General features: G+C 41.0%; 2 protein-coding genes across 2 annotated transcripts in view; both read right to left on the bottom strand.

Moving 5' to 3' along the window:
* Positions 1-3,361, bottom strand: part of mrpl11 (mitochondrial ribosomal protein L11) — a 33,875-nt gene extending 30,514 nt beyond the window's left edge. The window contains exon 1 of the mRNA XM_085905489.1: positions 3,267-3,361. The gene's annotated coding sequence lies outside the window, so the exon portion shown is untranslated. The remainder of the gene's footprint in view (positions 1-3,266) is intronic.
* A 1,542-nt stretch (positions 3,362-4,903) lies between these two features.
* LOC147060469 (uncharacterized) lies at positions 4,904-14,774 on the bottom strand. Its single transcript, XM_085906305.1, has 17 exons — positions 14,374-14,774; positions 13,777-13,894; positions 12,811-13,024; positions 12,042-12,184; positions 10,989-11,151; positions 10,834-10,889; positions 9,314-9,507; positions 8,997-9,107; positions 8,729-8,854; positions 8,531-8,629; positions 8,297-8,455; positions 6,837-7,264; positions 6,344-6,516; positions 6,183-6,246; positions 5,933-6,114; positions 5,671-5,759; positions 4,904-5,421 (listed from the first exon to the last, which is right to left on the bottom strand). Exons 1-17 carry the CDS (start codon positions 14,617-14,619, stop codon positions 5,323-5,325), a joined length of 2,664 nt encoding a protein of 887 aa, XP_085762431.1. The 5' UTR covers positions 14,620-14,774; the 3' UTR covers positions 4,904-5,322.
* Positions 14,775-15,652: the final 878 nt, after the last annotated feature.

The following is a 15,652-nucleotide window of genomic DNA, read 5'->3' on the forward strand; positions in this document are numbered from 1 at the left end:
AATAATCAGCTGATAGTAGCTCTTTTAAAATCCGCAAAACAAAAATGTGATTTTCGGAGACATCTTCGGTCCCTCGGTTCACTGTATCGCTATGAGAAATATTTCTTATTTCAGCCACTATGCTGTCAGGGAGGACATTGTTATCTTGTCAGTTGCAAACCGCCACCTCTTGTAAAGCAACTGCAGCACTATTGAACTAATAGACATTTTGGCACGAGACAAAATTGGTTTTACGGGTGCTTTTGAGCGCGGCATCATAAAAACATTAGCAAAGGTCGCCCCTCAATTTCATCCACTCGGGTCCAAAAAGCCATCGTAAAAGATAGAGTCGTTTTTGCACATTACACTTGTCTTGCTTTGCTATTTGTTAGGAAACCACGGCAGAGAAATAAAACATCTCGGGAGCGCACGGATCTTCGGCAAGGGTTGTGCAAAAAGTTTTGACTACAGTAGCAACACTTGGGCACCCATCAGGGCCTCTCGAGTTCAAACAAGGACTCCCCCCCCACCCCCCACCTGCCTACTCCCGCAACTTGAATCAGCCATGCAAGCGTCATCCCTCTAGGGAAGCTGCTTGCTTTACTGTCTTCTCTGAATTACATTTCCTCCCCTGCTATCATATTTGACGAACAGCAACTATGGTGGCTGAGCAGCATGACGCCGGGTGCCTGTCATGCCTTTTTCTCAAAGGGAGAAACTAAAGTTCAGTTCAACCTCCAAAATATTTCATGCACCAAAAAGTGCAGTTCAAACAAAACTTTCTGGAAAATACACTTCCAAATAAAACATAATTCTTAAAAAAAAAAATCACCAAATTTTAGGTGTCAAACTCCGCTGCCACATTATTTTAAGCAGACTGTTAAATTAAAGATAGGGACTATTACTTTGAAATCCTGTCATGTAAAAGTAAATGTCATTTAAATTTGACACATCACAGAAAAAAGTTTTTTTTTTTTTAAATATAAATCACAATATCGTAGAGTTGTTTTTCTCATCAAAATACAAATTCAATATTTTTTGTTGATTTTCTTGGGACAGGCTGGAATGGATTGAAGGCATTTCCATACATTTCAATATGGAAAGATGATTTGAGTTTTCTCCCAACACTTTAGCATTAAGCTAGTGGACTTTCAATAAATACAATTACAGGTTTATTTAGTGAAAATGTTGGTATTTAAGTTTAATTCTTTGGATTGCATCGCCATTAGAAGCCAGAATTCAACTGCACACTGCCTTCGTCAGGTAGACGGACCTGTTGCTGATATATTCATCCTCTTCGTGTGACGCATGGCAGGATGAGCCGAATTAATCCTAAACGTGGAAGCAGATTTACACAAGGTGCAGAATGGAGTCGAGAGGAAAAATGAAGATGAAACTGAGGCAAGCGAGATTTCTCTATGCTTGAACATATTCAAGCAGGATGGCGCAAGATGAAGCGCGATCCAGCAGGCCATTTCAGTGATTCAATTCTCTGGAGGGGCATCCGTCATCTCGGGGCGACACGTGGCTACACAAAGCCTCTGACATTATCAAGTTCCATCTTTGGAGGTGTTCTTCTTCACCAGGCCACGTGTGACAGCAGCCCCAGAGGTATGAGAAGCCGTTTGAAGACAAACAGTATTTCTTATCATTGTTTTTATTTATTTTATACTACGTGTTTGTTAAAAATAAAATTGGGGAAAATGTCATCAGTGGAAAATCACTGGAAAGTTGTATCTCTGTACAAAAGAGTGAATTGATCTCTCTATTGATCTACATTTAAAGTATAAATGCCACTGGTGTCCCCCAGGGGTCAATGCTGGGACCTTGGTTATTTTTTTTACGCAATATTGTATCACATATATGTGTGACGAATTATACTACACCCCTTTGCTCAAGTGAGTGTTTGCATAGGTTACTGGTCAACTATTAGGATGACTAGGCTTGCAAGGAGAACAACTGAAATGTACAAGTGTTCTTTGCTACACTAGTATCCTACACACTAGTAGAGCAAGTAGTCAAATATTAAATACAAGTGGTAATACATACAATGCACGCAATGCAATACATGAGGTACTACTCAATAAGCTACTTGGAGAGGATTGGAACCGAGCCCTGCTGCGAACAGCAAAAATCAACCTGTATAACCCCAATAGGAGTTGTAACTGCCTATAGAGTCCACAAGATGGCGTTAAAGCAATTAAAACTGAGAGGCTGATAAAGACTCAACATCGTGCATCTAGCATGTACACAATTATGAACCAATGTTACATAGATAACTGGTTCCAGTAGTAAACAAACCACCAGCAGATGAAGCTCATCAATGGTATTAGCTAGCGTATTAGCCAAAAATCACATACAAGCACAAACAGATGTGACATGCCACAGAGGCCAAAAATTTGTGCACCAACATTTTACTCTAATGATCCTGAGTCATTGAACACACATTTTGGCCTTTCAACCCAAACACATTCAAAATCATTGGAATGTTCAGGGTGTATTCTACTGAGCACATCTGGTAGTAGGGTAATTCAAATGAGTCAAAAGATATACAGTAATCCCTCGTTTTTCGAAGGGGTTACGTTCCAAAAATAACCCGTGATAGGTGAAATCCGTGAAGTAGAAACCTTTAAAAAAAATTTACCATTATTTTACAGGTATAACATTGAAACCAAAGGATACATTTTGTTTTCAGGCCCAAGCATTTGTTTAACAAAGAGAAGTAAACACTTTCTTCCAGATAACTACAGTAAAATAATAATTTTAATTATCAGTACGTACTATATAATGCGCCTCTGCGGCCTGACTTCGCTCTTTAGTCCTTTACATCTGAAGCCATACCACAATTCACTGTGAAAAAAAATCCGTGAAGCAGCGAGGCCGTGAAAGGGGAATCGTGATATAGCAAGGGATTACTGCATACCAAAATAAAATATCCCGGGAGGATATGTTGATGGTGGTGATGACAATTTGTCTGAATATAGTGTGAGAATTGTCAAGCACGTTCTCCGTGACAACACTTATTCATTGGGGCATCATAGGTGTAAGAAATGAGGAAACAACACGCCCCTTCTGATAAAATGCAAACACATTGATTGGGAAAGACACGATGAAGTTCGTGTTTAGGTTTTCTATTGCAATTCAACGAGCTGCTTCAGTCACATTGGACGTCACACGCCGGACGGACGTTCACTAACCAAATCCACGAACCGACAACGGACGCTTTAAACTAACAGAAAGCAAGATGAGTACAGCACAAAAGAGACAATATGAAGTAGAGGACGTACCTGCTTGTCGTCCTGTGCTTTCCCAATGCTCGTTTTTCTGTTTCTGTCTCTCCTTCAGGGGGCAGACATGTTGGAATAACACTTTGCTCGTCTATTTGCCGTCGTTCATTTCTACACCGCCACTCGCAGGCAGGGAGGAGTAACTACAACATTTGCATTTAGTTCCATTTTAATTTAAATCTAACAGTATTCCCTGAAAGATGTTTAATAACATTCTCTTTTTCTTGGCACCCCTGCCAAAGTACTACCTACTTTCTGCACATTCTGTCAATGTCCAAGCGCACTTTTTGAGCTTTTTAACTTTGAATGGTGAAGCCTGATTTCACGGCCGCGGCCATTATGCTCCTGCAATCTAGCAAAGGCTTGAGGAGTCAGAATTGGAATTAAACCTCGATTTGGCCCAGTATTTTTATTCTATTCTATTCTATTCTATTCTATTCATTCCTGCGCTCTAATTAAAAATGGCAAAAAATTGACTTAGCTCACTCTAATTCTCAGTGGATCATAAGATTGTTCGAATGCTATTTTGAGATTCCCCTGATCATTCAAAAAAAAAAAAAATGCCTTTCTGCAGGAAAATGGGGAAATGCAGTGGTTCCCATGGCTGTTTCAAGTTCCATGATGCACACTCCTGTGATTGGCTCCAGCTCAGCCCCTAGCTGACCTCATGAGGATAAGAGAAGTAAAAAATGGGATTGGATGGATTTAATTCACCTTCCACCAAGGCCACTTCATTCATGTGCACATATTTAGTCCTTGGTTACTATTTAGTGCTTCATGTACTCAGACATCCATTGAAGAAACTTGTAAAATGTCAGCGTCTGGGAATGAAAAATACATTTTCATTAATTGGATTTTGTTTTCCAACACGGTCCAGGCAGCTCGTTGGGGCACTGGTTAGCACATCCACCTCACACTTAGGAGGATGAGGGTTTGATTCCACCTCTGGTCCTCCTTGTGTGTGTGTATTTCTACCCATGTAAAGAAATCCAAACATTATATGCACAAACATATACATATGGCTTCCACTTGAGCCTCTCAGATCTCCAATTTTGCTGCTTGGCCACAGAGGCAAAAGAAAAACTAATACAAAAATGAATAATCACCTCCTTTTAATAATCTTCCTCTAGTGACCTGAACCCAAATAATCCCACAATTTAATCTGATACATTTCCATAATTAAAAAGGCTGAACGCAACTGTTGTGGCTTGGATTGAAAAAACATTCAAGCGTTGAGCTGCTCATAGGTTTTGCCCTTTGCCGGAAAAAAAAAAAAAGCGTGAATACCGCTAATGCTCAGCTCATTTATTATGCATGCTTTTTTGGTGGTTTGTTGTTTTCTCACTTCATGCACAATTTTTTTTTTTCATATTGTTCCACTTTTTGCCCGGATAGAAATTGCCTATGATTATGAAAAGTGCAAAATTAATGAAAACATTTCTTCTGCTGAACTATGAGGTATGTCAAATGGAATTCTTCATCATCCAAAACAGAGGCGGCAGTGGTGGCAAAAAAATGTGATGTGGTTCAAATTCTAATTGAATTGCGATTTAACTGTGACAATGACCTTTTCCTGAGGTTACGTAATCACTTCCACCTAGATTACCATCAATCTCAAGATTAAAAACAAACATAAAAGTGGAATATTTCTTTTATTTAAAAACATTGAGAATATTGACATTTAAAAAAAAAAAAAAAAAAAGTTCACATTTGACATTTTTCAAGTTTTCTGCGTATGTGATTGACATCTTGAGGTGGAAATAGGTCCTGCCGATCAGGATACAAAAAGTCAAACGACTGACAAGTGAAAAAGTGACACCAAATATTACAATATAAACGTGAAAGAAATGAAACATCTTCTTTGAGGTGAACAACATGAATCACAAAAAAAAACGTATTCAATTCAAACAAAAGCTGATTTTTGAGGTAAATACAATCAGAAAATGTTGACTGGCACTGATGCGGTCTTAAAGTTTCTAAGGCATTTCAGGGCATTCAATAAATAATTTTACATGATATAAAAAAAAAAAAGCAGCATTAAAAAGACTTTCACAGATCAGGCAATGAGGTTGGTTACGTTCTGCAGGGCGGCAGCACTCCGATTCATAGAATGCTCATGAGGGAATAATTGTCGCAGGAGGAATGACAAGAGCATCTAAAAAAATAAATAAAAAGACAAAAAAACTAAACAGAATGTGCAATAAACTTCCACATTGCGTTCCTGATTGGAACAGAGATAGTAATTAGCATTGGAAGACTCAACCGATTGAAAGCCTCATCTGAATCCTTACAACTTACAAACTTCAAAACCCCAATCAAAAATTAAAATTCAACTTTTAAACATTTAACCTTGTTCTAAACCCAAATTTCGAGACTAGGATAATGACATGTGAACGTTACTTACATAAACAAGTGCTTTGTTGTTCTGAGTGTCCTGAAAGAGATTGAAAACAGTCTCCATGTCCGTCTTCTTGAGGACCAGATAGTGCGAATCTACCAACAGAGAAGAACATTCAGATTGGAATCAATCAATCATTTACACACCAATCAATCGCTTGAAAGAGATTTTGAGTCGTCTCTTTACCGATTGTCGTCCACTATATAAAATCTCTATCAAGTGAGGAATGAGTGAAAGAGCGTAAATTGAAGTGAGGCGAGGTGCCTACATCGAGCGCTGATGAGGTGGTGCGCCCGCTCTCGAGTCTCGCTTTTCTCCTCATCTGTGCGAGGGGGCGGGGGCGAAGCGGCCGCGGGGGTCTGCGGCCACGCTTTGTCGCACAGAGTTTGGATGTACGCCGCCATCTGCTCCTCGCTCGGGTTCATTCTGTTCAAGAAGGAGTTGACTTTCCTGCAAAGACCAGTGGCGTCAGAAGACGGCGGGACGGCGAGCAGCGGGGAAGTGGAGACCACACTCACTTTTTCAAAATGGGCATGACGGGTTTCAAAATGGCGTCAAATATGTTAATGAGAATGGAGTTTCCTATGAAGACGACGACAACAACGGGGTTAAGTGGAGCAAGTGGAAGAAGCGAGACTGACAGTTTAGTCGCTGGGCTTTCCTATTAAAAGGAACAAACCGGAAATTTCTTTGAGCAGATCAAAAATGGCTTTGGTGGCCTCCAGCTGCTCCCAGGTGCCTTGACTTCTGGCACACTGTGGCTCGTCCCCCCTAGCCGAGAGTACCTGCTCCTTCCCTTTGGACTTGGTACTCCCGCAGGACACCTTGGGGCTCGTCTTCTCCTTTTTAGCCCTTTAGAAGCCAAACAACTAAGTCAGTCAACATTTTATATTTACTTCTAACAGTAGTTTAACAACAGGTAAAAAAAAAAACACTTAATAGTCCAATCTATGGCATAATAATGACAAAAAAAGGAAAGTTTAGTTTCATATTTAGAAGTATATGTTTAAAATGGTGCCATTGGTGCTTTATGGTACACGTTTTCAGTGTTTTGCCGCCATCTTGTGCAATTCCAAATCCCCCATGAGGTGGGGCATCAATTATTGGCAGATTTTTGGCTGTCTCAATTTGTTCTCCCAATTAGTGGAGCAACTAGTTAAGGGTTCGCTAACCTGGCATTGAAATGCAACCACGACGGTCCATTGGCGGCATCCTCCCCGTGAAGGCCTCCTTCTCGACTACAGCCAGGCGCATACTCCGACTCCTCGTCGCTGTTGTTTTTGGCAGAGGCCAGAGAGTCTTGCGATCTGGATCGGGTGAGTCCCCTGAGGATCATTTTAAAGTGCGCTAAAGGATTCTCAAAATCCTCCCCTTTTTCCTGGGAACAGCTTCCACTGGGAGAGTCTGAGCCTAAAGACCGGCGCGGTTCCTTTTCGGTTTCTTCGACGTCTCTCTCGGGCGTCTCGCACGAGGAGATGACGATGGTGGGATATGAAACGCCAGTAACGCCGCAGCTCGTCTCAGAGGAGCTGCGAAAGGTCTCCGATCCTTCTGCTGTTGTGAGGATTTCATTGGAGGTTTCCCTCGGCAGAGTCGAGCTCTGGAAAGATAATCAGCTTTGGTTCAAGCAGCATGTGGCTCGTTTTGAAAAGACAATATCCAGTTTTAGGTCCACAAGCAGACTTGAGTTTGTCCTCACTCTAAAAATTCAGCAGACCAATAGAACACCATTTTTGGGTGACAAAAAGTTGATATAACATCTTCGGGCTCCTTTAAAGGCAATTTGGGTTTTCCAATCCTCTCAGTAGATGAAGCACTTCATTACTTACAAAACAAAACAAAAAAACACACTCACTTATTTCCACAGAGTGTATTCGAGTTCGAATTTCCCCTAATGTCTCTTGGGTGTGTAATTTCTATTACACTCACTTTTTCCTGAACAAAACCAATATGATAAAAAAAAAAAAAAGTTTGCTTGTTTATGATAAAGACTACATGTTACCCGTAAAAATATATCCCAAATAAAATATCTGAGCATTGTAACTGATGATGAAAGCATTTTTACTTAAGCACATGGTGCACCGTGTACGCCCCCCCCACAGGCACGTCAAAATATTTGTTTGTTTGCTTGTCTCTAACGTCATTCCCTTCACTGCTTCTCTGCTGTGTGCATGCGGCGCATTGTGGGATCTCAGCGGGACAATACAAACAAACGGCATAAAAATACTGTCCGAGCATGAGCGGCTTTTTTTGATGACTTTTGGCTGCAGCCTAGTCCTTGCTCAGAACAAATCAAACAGTGTCTGGCATTCAAGTGCGGCTCATTCCAGGAAGGGGGTGTCAGACAAAACAATAAATACTCTCGACATTTGGACTTGACTGACAATATAAAGCTGCATAAAGTCTGATTTTACGGGTGGCAAGTAAACTGCATTTCCCACTATATCACCGAGAATATTATTTTATATTACTTACCAACATTTTGGACATTTGTGGTCCAGTAATGTTTTTTTTCTGCAGTTTGCTTATGGATTACATTTTGACTATATACGTGTCCATTGGCAGTCCATTTGAGAAGGTCACAAAGACTAAACCAATGTTGTCGTGAAATACCTCAAATGAACAATGTTACCTCTTCGTCTTCTTGCCCGGGTGTCAGGAAGTAGGCCAAGCCGCTCAGCAGGCCCCAAACACCTCCGTAATGCTGCTCTTCATTTAGCAGCTTGTCCAGTGGACAGAGGAACTGAAACACTGGTTGCGTGTGTCCAATCAGGGTGTCAGAAATTAATTCCTGGCAAGGAAAATAAAAACATGAGTCAGGACTAACACATTTCAAGTGATTTTTTAATTTATTTTTTTATCTCACCTGAAGAAAGTGCTCCACAGAAACTTTTGCTTCTTCTTTGGCCTCATCACTGACCTCCAGCTCATTGACCTCCAAAATACTAGATAAGCTGGTGGAGTCCTAGAAAAAAAATAAAGTGTTCTGAAACTGAGGTTTGATTCAAATGACTGGCTTCAAGCAAACGATCTGATTAGCGAGATGTGTAGCATTCCCATTTACCTGCCACCTGTTTCTGAAATAGATAATATCCGTGTAGGTTTTCTTGATGTCCCACTGTAGGTTCTCAGGGCTGTCCCTCTCCTCCAGGTGAACTATGAAGATTAGCTCCTCATTTTGCCACTCAGCCTGCAACGAGAGCGAGACAGAGAGAGACTGAGAAACCCCCCCACACATCTACCTACTCAAGGACAAACATTCACAGAGCCTCTGCTGACAAATAACAGGCCCCGCAGGACATTCCAGACTGTCGGTGATATTTAGAACTCACATGAGGGATGCTGACAGCCCAGCGGCCGACGCGCCACATTTCATAAGACAGCTTGAATTCCATCATGTCCTCTTGGACGCTTGTCAGGTAGTTCTCCAGATCGCTGTCCTCCTAATGGGGTTTGGCCACAAATCAAAAATGAGTCGGCCTGGTATGGCAAAATCACTCCCTAGCCACTGTATTGTGTCCTACATCCGTGTTTTCCGTCATTTATTGAGCCAAGACGCGTTTTACCAAACCAAAACATCCCTACGTGGGCTTTAACACAACTAAAACGTCCTTTACTAGCGATTAGCAAGGAATGGGGAAGGTCCAACCCTTTCAGAGTCGTGCTGGCTGTGCACGGAGCCTTCCCGGCTGCTGACTTCGTCTTCGTTGGATGCTTCTCCCTGGGCGGCCATGATCCTCATGACCAACTCCTGCTCCATCTTTTTTATCATCTTCTTCTTCTTAGCCTTCTTAGTCTTCATTTTGTCCACAAATTTGGACCAGCCCGCCTTTAACTTGTTTCCTGACAGAAGCAGTGAGCCACAAATTAGAAAACATGCGGACAGATGTGAACGTGAATAAACAGAAGCAGCCCCCTGTGCTTTGATTTAGAAAGATTAGACGGAACAAATTCTTCTTTGACCTTGCAACAAATATGTTCCGATGCATAACTTTGCAGTAAGACGCCTGATAAATGATCCAACTTGCTCATGATGTGCATACAAATCCATCTTATTAGGCCGCTCGTTTGTCCACATGATGTAAACTTGGGGTGGTGGTGTTGCATAAATATGCGCAAGGCTCATTACTAGCGTATCGTTATTTGCTTTATTTCACTCCTCCGTGTCGTTTGTGGCGCGCCGGTGTGACGCCGGCAAATAAACGAGCTGATATTAGCCGCTTGGACAAACAACGGAGAAACTAATTAAAGCGTGAAAGGCCCGCTAGTACAAACATGTCACAAATAAAGACAACAGCACACGGCTACTGATGAAACCGGTTCTGTGTTCACAATACAAATAAGAATAAATGAGGCCCATCTGTGCTTCCTGATGTCGCAGTCATCTTCCAATTTGAAAACAACCTTTCAATGAAATATGCTTTTCCTCAAGGTTGCAATAGGAATAAAATTCAACCTTGTCCTGACTTGCCCATCACTCTCATCCAACCATGCTACTTTGATTTGCAGCTAACGGCACAAATTCAATTCAAATGTGTTTGGGAACCCAAGAAGCGGTTCAAGTCGATGACTTTGTGAGAAGTTCCTGCTCTTGCAGATGTTTACATCTGTCATTCCCAACAACCGTAGCATTTATTGTTTACTCAACTGAATATATATAGGAGAATATTTTATCTGAACTGTGTCCTTGCGTGCACTTTTTTTTTTTTTAACAGTATCTCTCATTTTTCTTAAAGTGCTAGTCCTGCCTCATCTATCAAAAGGTCTTTATGTAATCAGGATGTCATTTTAACAAATGTTACCAAACCTACTGTTAGCATTTCATCATTTCTAATTAGAAATAGTTCCAAACTATTAGAAAACAAATGTTTAGTAAGCTCTGCACAATATAGTTTGTGTTTTTCGGTCTTCATGGATATTCATGATGTGAGCGTGTGCCTGTTTGGCATTCACCCAGTCACGGTCATAACTGTATCCAACTTCCAAAGTGCAGCTATGGTCAAATAAAACCTGGCAGACTTTAATTTGATGCAATTAATAGGTTTAGTTGAACATTTGGATGTTTAAATCAACAATGTTGACTTCTCTTTTCTGTGACCTTGTCAGCTATTCAGTAAATTTCAGCTGTGGAATAAATACATAAAATGGAGCTTCCAACTTGAAACCGACCTTTGCCCTTGCCCTTGATCCGGGTTCTGGTAGACTCTTCCATTCCTTCTATGTTTCTACAAACACAGAGAAAAGGCAGTCAGTATGCACAAACGCCTACTGATGAGAACGACCAAGCGAATCAAGCCGTGCGTGGAGTGACGGCGGCAACTCACAGATGAGCGCTGTCGTCCTCCTGCGAAGTCAGAGAGGCTTGATCCGGGTCAGAAGCGCTCAGCTCTTCTGTAGAACTTTTTGCAGAGACGCTGTCAAGTTGGCTCACCACCAGCTGGTTCAAGTTGTCAGGGTCAGAGAGCCATGTCACCAACAGGCCCAAACCTGAGGGGGGGTAAAAACACTCACCCACCAACACTTAACTGTGTACAAGGGTGGAAAAAAAAGCTGAATTTAACTGTGGCGTGATTTCCCACTAGATTGCAATCCATTTGTGGCACCGGAACAAGTTTTGAAGCAATATTTTTTTTTTAAGGGTGTTAAAAGTATAATGCCACTTTTGAAGGTTTATAATTACCAAACCAGCTAAGTTATGTTACACAACAGTCTCTGCAAAATGACTATCTTGTTTGCCGCCACATTGTTCGTGCAAGCGATGTACATCTGTGAGGACGCACATCTGACGCAGAGAAATTAAAATCATTTTGAGCAATAAGCTCAACTTAAGCGACCAAAAAATAAAAGATTAATCGGCCAGTCCTAGTGGGCAGATTAGTACTCGTATTATTTTTAATTTGTCTTTTCTTGTGTCAAAAACGAATCATATTGCAGCTTAATTAAGCAAATGGGATACAAGTAAAGACTATTTGTTATTTTGTGTTGAAAACAACACAAAGACTGTACACATTCAAAACACAATATGATCGGCTGCTAATGTATTGTACAGTCCAAAACAAATGGCACATTTTTTTTTTTTTTTTTTTTTTAAAGTGCCTCCAATCAATCAGAGCCCCTTCGGCTAATTACAACTGACAGAAACAACATTAATGTTTTTGCCACGCGATATTGCCAACTCAATTATGCGGCATAAATGTTTCATCAATACTTCTTTGGGTGCAAGCCAACAGAAATAGAAGCAGCCTGCACTTGGGCGATAATTCTTCAATTATGGCCATAAAAGGCTTTTGTTGTAAATGTAGTGCAATCGCAAAAACACTTGCACGAGACCAAACGATTGAGATTTTATGTTGTGCTTTTATAAGACACTTTCTTACCCTTCAATGCAACAATCTCGGTCAAAGCACAACGGGCCAATTGTTGGCCCCACAGGTGCTCAGGCAGCAGGTTCCGTACCAGAGCGTCCGAGAGCTCGCGGAGCAGCGCCATCTCCTCGGCGCGGCAGCTTAACAAAAGATCCCTGACCAGAAAAACAAGATCTCAGTGAAAAGCATCCCCGGATTAATAATTGACCCGCAAAGCTATTTATCAAAAAAATCCTATGTGCTAAATCGTCAGCATGCCACTTTTAAAACATCTTTTCGTCGGGAAAACAGCTATCACTGCAGGTAAAGTCCAATAAAGCGTGGTAAATTATTCATGAACGTAAAACATCCGGAGGTATTTATAGGCACGTTATTGAGAGCAAAGAGCAGCTGAGGCAGCAATAATTTTTTGGGGAGGGTAAAATAATGCACAGCACAGCCTCCAGCACAGCAAGCCGCACTTGAATTTTAATTTGGTGGGATTTGGAGCCCCATTCGCCATTGAGCAGTGTTCCCAAGGCACTTATTTTACATGACAGAAATTTCACAGCCCCAAGAAAAAATGTCGCAAACTGTGTTCATGCTGAAATGATATAGTAGCATAAATTCAGTAGATTACATTCATATTTATTGAAGGAGGGGGGTTCATCGATTTAACATAATTATATTAAGGTCAGTAGCACTGTGCGCTAATACGTGAGCTTCATTGATAAAATGTTTAAATTTCCTTGTCAGGATATGCTTAAAACCATCCAAATTTAACTCATGAGGTTCTGTTCACCTGTCGGGTTGCTTGGCGTCATGCAAGTGCTGTGTAAGAATGCGAATGGAGCCCACCGCCACTTGGCACACGTCTAAGACCCGCGTATGCCGGATAATGCTGTCGATGACGGAGTCAAATTCCACGGCCATCGCCCGGCGCAGCGGCTGGCGTTCGCACGGCTCGGGAACGTGGTACCACGGCAACACCAGCCGAGCGTAGGCGCACTGAAACACTGCGGAGATGCACACACAACAAAACTCAAGGGAAATAAACAAGGCATAGCAAAGGTCAAGAATCAAGTGCAAAATAATATTGGGAATATGATGCATTTTGAGAATGTTTATAAAAAAAAAAAAAAAAAACACATCCTAGACTCTTTCAATAGAAAGTGGATCGATGAAACAAAAGTTGATTTTTTTTTTTTTCCCCTGTAAATCATGACAGAGACAACGTGCGGACAAATACATCATGAGGACAAAAGAACAAACCAAATTTACAAGTGTTTTGCTTTTACGAGTACACTAATCGTGGTTACAAGCGCCATTATTTCCCCACTCAAAATTACGACTTCCGCTGCGGCTGAGTCGTAAAGAGACATTTATTAAAAACACGTCCGGAAAGCATGCAAAGCAGGCATGTTACTTCCTGTTCAAGCTTATCCAATAACACAATCAATCTTTTAGGTAGGTGGGGTTTTCCCCCGTTTTTCCCCCTGGATGCCCCTCCTAAATAAAAGTAACATGACCTCCTTGAAGTGTGTCAAGTCACAACACGACACTGCATTTGCTGTCATAACACAAGTAGAAGAGAATCAACCACAACCGCCTTGATTCAAATACTTTTGGAAAAGAAAAAAAAAAAAAAAGGATTTGAGTCAATTGAGTGGCAATATTTGAGTTGCATACTTTCTGAGTGGGATTTTTCAAATGTAAATTTTAACATCAGATCAATAAAGTTTGGGGAAAACAGCATGAAACCACTCACCGTGTTGTAGAGATTTTTTGACATTAGGATAGCGGCAGCCCAGTCGGCCTCCGGAGTCCATGTCATCATCATGTTCTGAAGTTAGTAAGTCTCTACTCAAGCACTGCTCAAGAGACTCCTAGGTGGGAAAATGAAAGGTCATGAAGGCTACGAGCTAGATTTCAATATTCCATTTGCCTAAGACATTTTTAGTAATAAGTTAAACATGTAAGGAAAACTATGGATACATGTCCAATGTCAGTATTTGTTTCTGAAAATGTTCTGTTTTTCATTTTGTCCACAATAACAAGACATAAATCATAATACTCAAAAATAAACAAAACAACTTAAACTAGAGCTTTGCCTTGTACATTGCAGAAAATGCAAATATCAATCATTAAATGAAGTTCTTGTATCTGTATTTAAAAACAGAATAAGTTACTTTTATGCTTGTTCTGTATTCTACAGATAAAGTTAAAAATCGATTAGGTTCAAAACATGTACAAGAACATCGCGAGAGTACTTGGCAACATCTTCTCTGTCTTGCTTTACTCAACTAATTGTACGTCGTTACTTGCCAACACAAGTCTAACCGTAAATTAGCGTTTATTGGTTCACCTGCAAAGGGTCGTCGTCGGTTTGCGTGCTGCTTTCCCGGCCGCTGTTGGCTAGCAAAAGCGGCGTAGAAAGGCAAAGAAAGAAGAAGCAAACAAAATACTGAGCGAGAGTTCGACCAGAGTCGGTCAAGTACCAAAGCAGGCCCAGCGTCACCGCGATGGACACGCGCCATCCAAACATCTTTTCCTCGTCCTTCCCGACCTTCTCCTCCTCACCACGGCCTCGTTCGTCCCCGAGTCCGAACATGGAGCGAAAGGTTGCCCCTTCGCTCCGATAGCATCGCGAAATCAGGCGGCGAAAAAAAGGACGTTGGTGAGCCCAAGTCGGAAAACACAAGGCGGGCAAGAGAGAAGCAGTAAAGTTTGGCGAACGGATTACTTGAACGCCGCGCTGTGATTGGCTGAGCCAGGGCCGCGTGGCACTTCAAGGGGAGGGCGTCACCTACAGGTCTTTTGGTGTAACTACGAACAATATCTTAATTTCTTTCGGGATTGATTAGCGTGTGGTTTCCCCCACACCATGCATACATTAAGAAATACTGAAAAAAAAACCTCTTATAATTGACAGGAGGAGAAATACACAAAGCTACTTGCAAGAGGTCCTGTGAGCATTTTTGATGGATTGGTCTCAAATTGGATAGGATTGATAAATGCCAGCTACAGAAAATCGTTTGAGAATGTGCTGTATCCCATATCCCAATAAATACATAATTCAACTGTGCCAGTATGCCTTTTTTTTGGCCTAATTAGACAAATCAGCATACGTGCAGAACGAAGAGAAGAGATTCTGCCAGATAATTACTAGTGCTTCACTATTAGTACTAGAAGCGCACTAATGTCTGATTTGAAATCTTTAACTCATTGGCGGGCAGTTGTATGGGTACTAGTGGTGCTCAAGCACCTGCCCTTTTGCCTTGGATGAGAAACGTGCCCTTTCCACTGGAGACAATTTTCTTTCTTATTCATCAATGTTTAAATAAATGAATGAATGAATGAATGAAAGAAAGAAAGAAAGAAAGAAAGAAAGAAAGAAAGAAAGAAAGAAAGAAAGAAAGAAAGAAAGAAAGAAAGAAAGAAAGAAAGAAAGAAAGAAAGAAAGAAAGAAAGAAAGAAAGAAAGAAAGAATGAATGAATGAATGAATGAATGAATGAATGAATGAATGAATGAATGAATGAATGAATGAATGAATGAATGAATGAATGAATGAATGAATGAATGAATGAATAAATAAATAAGTAAATAAATCTCAGTTTTCTAAGAACTGCACCCTTGCATTAAT

The sequence above is a fragment of the Syngnathus leptorhynchus genome, chromosome 2 (assembly GCF_054491065.1).
Source record: "Syngnathus leptorhynchus isolate UIUO chromosome 2, UIUO_Slep, whole genome shotgun sequence".
NCBI lineage: Eukaryota > Metazoa > Chordata > Actinopteri > Syngnathiformes > Syngnathidae > Syngnathus > Syngnathus leptorhynchus.

Bases quoted from the DNA above. Each gene is read 5' to 3' on its own strand.
- LOC147060469 (XM_085906305.1), bottom strand. From the start codon at position 14,619: ATGTTCGGACTCGGGGACGAACGAGGCCGTGGTGAGGAGGAGAAGGTC. The intron at 13,895-14,373 runs GTGAACCAATAA...TTTCCCACCTAG, and splicing joins CCGACGACGACCCTTTGCAG to GAGTCTCTTGAGCAGTGCTT. The intron at 6,247-6,343 runs GTTTGTTCCTTT...TCGTCTTCATAG, and splicing joins TCTGCTCAAAGAAATTTCCG to GAAACTCCATTCTCATTAAC.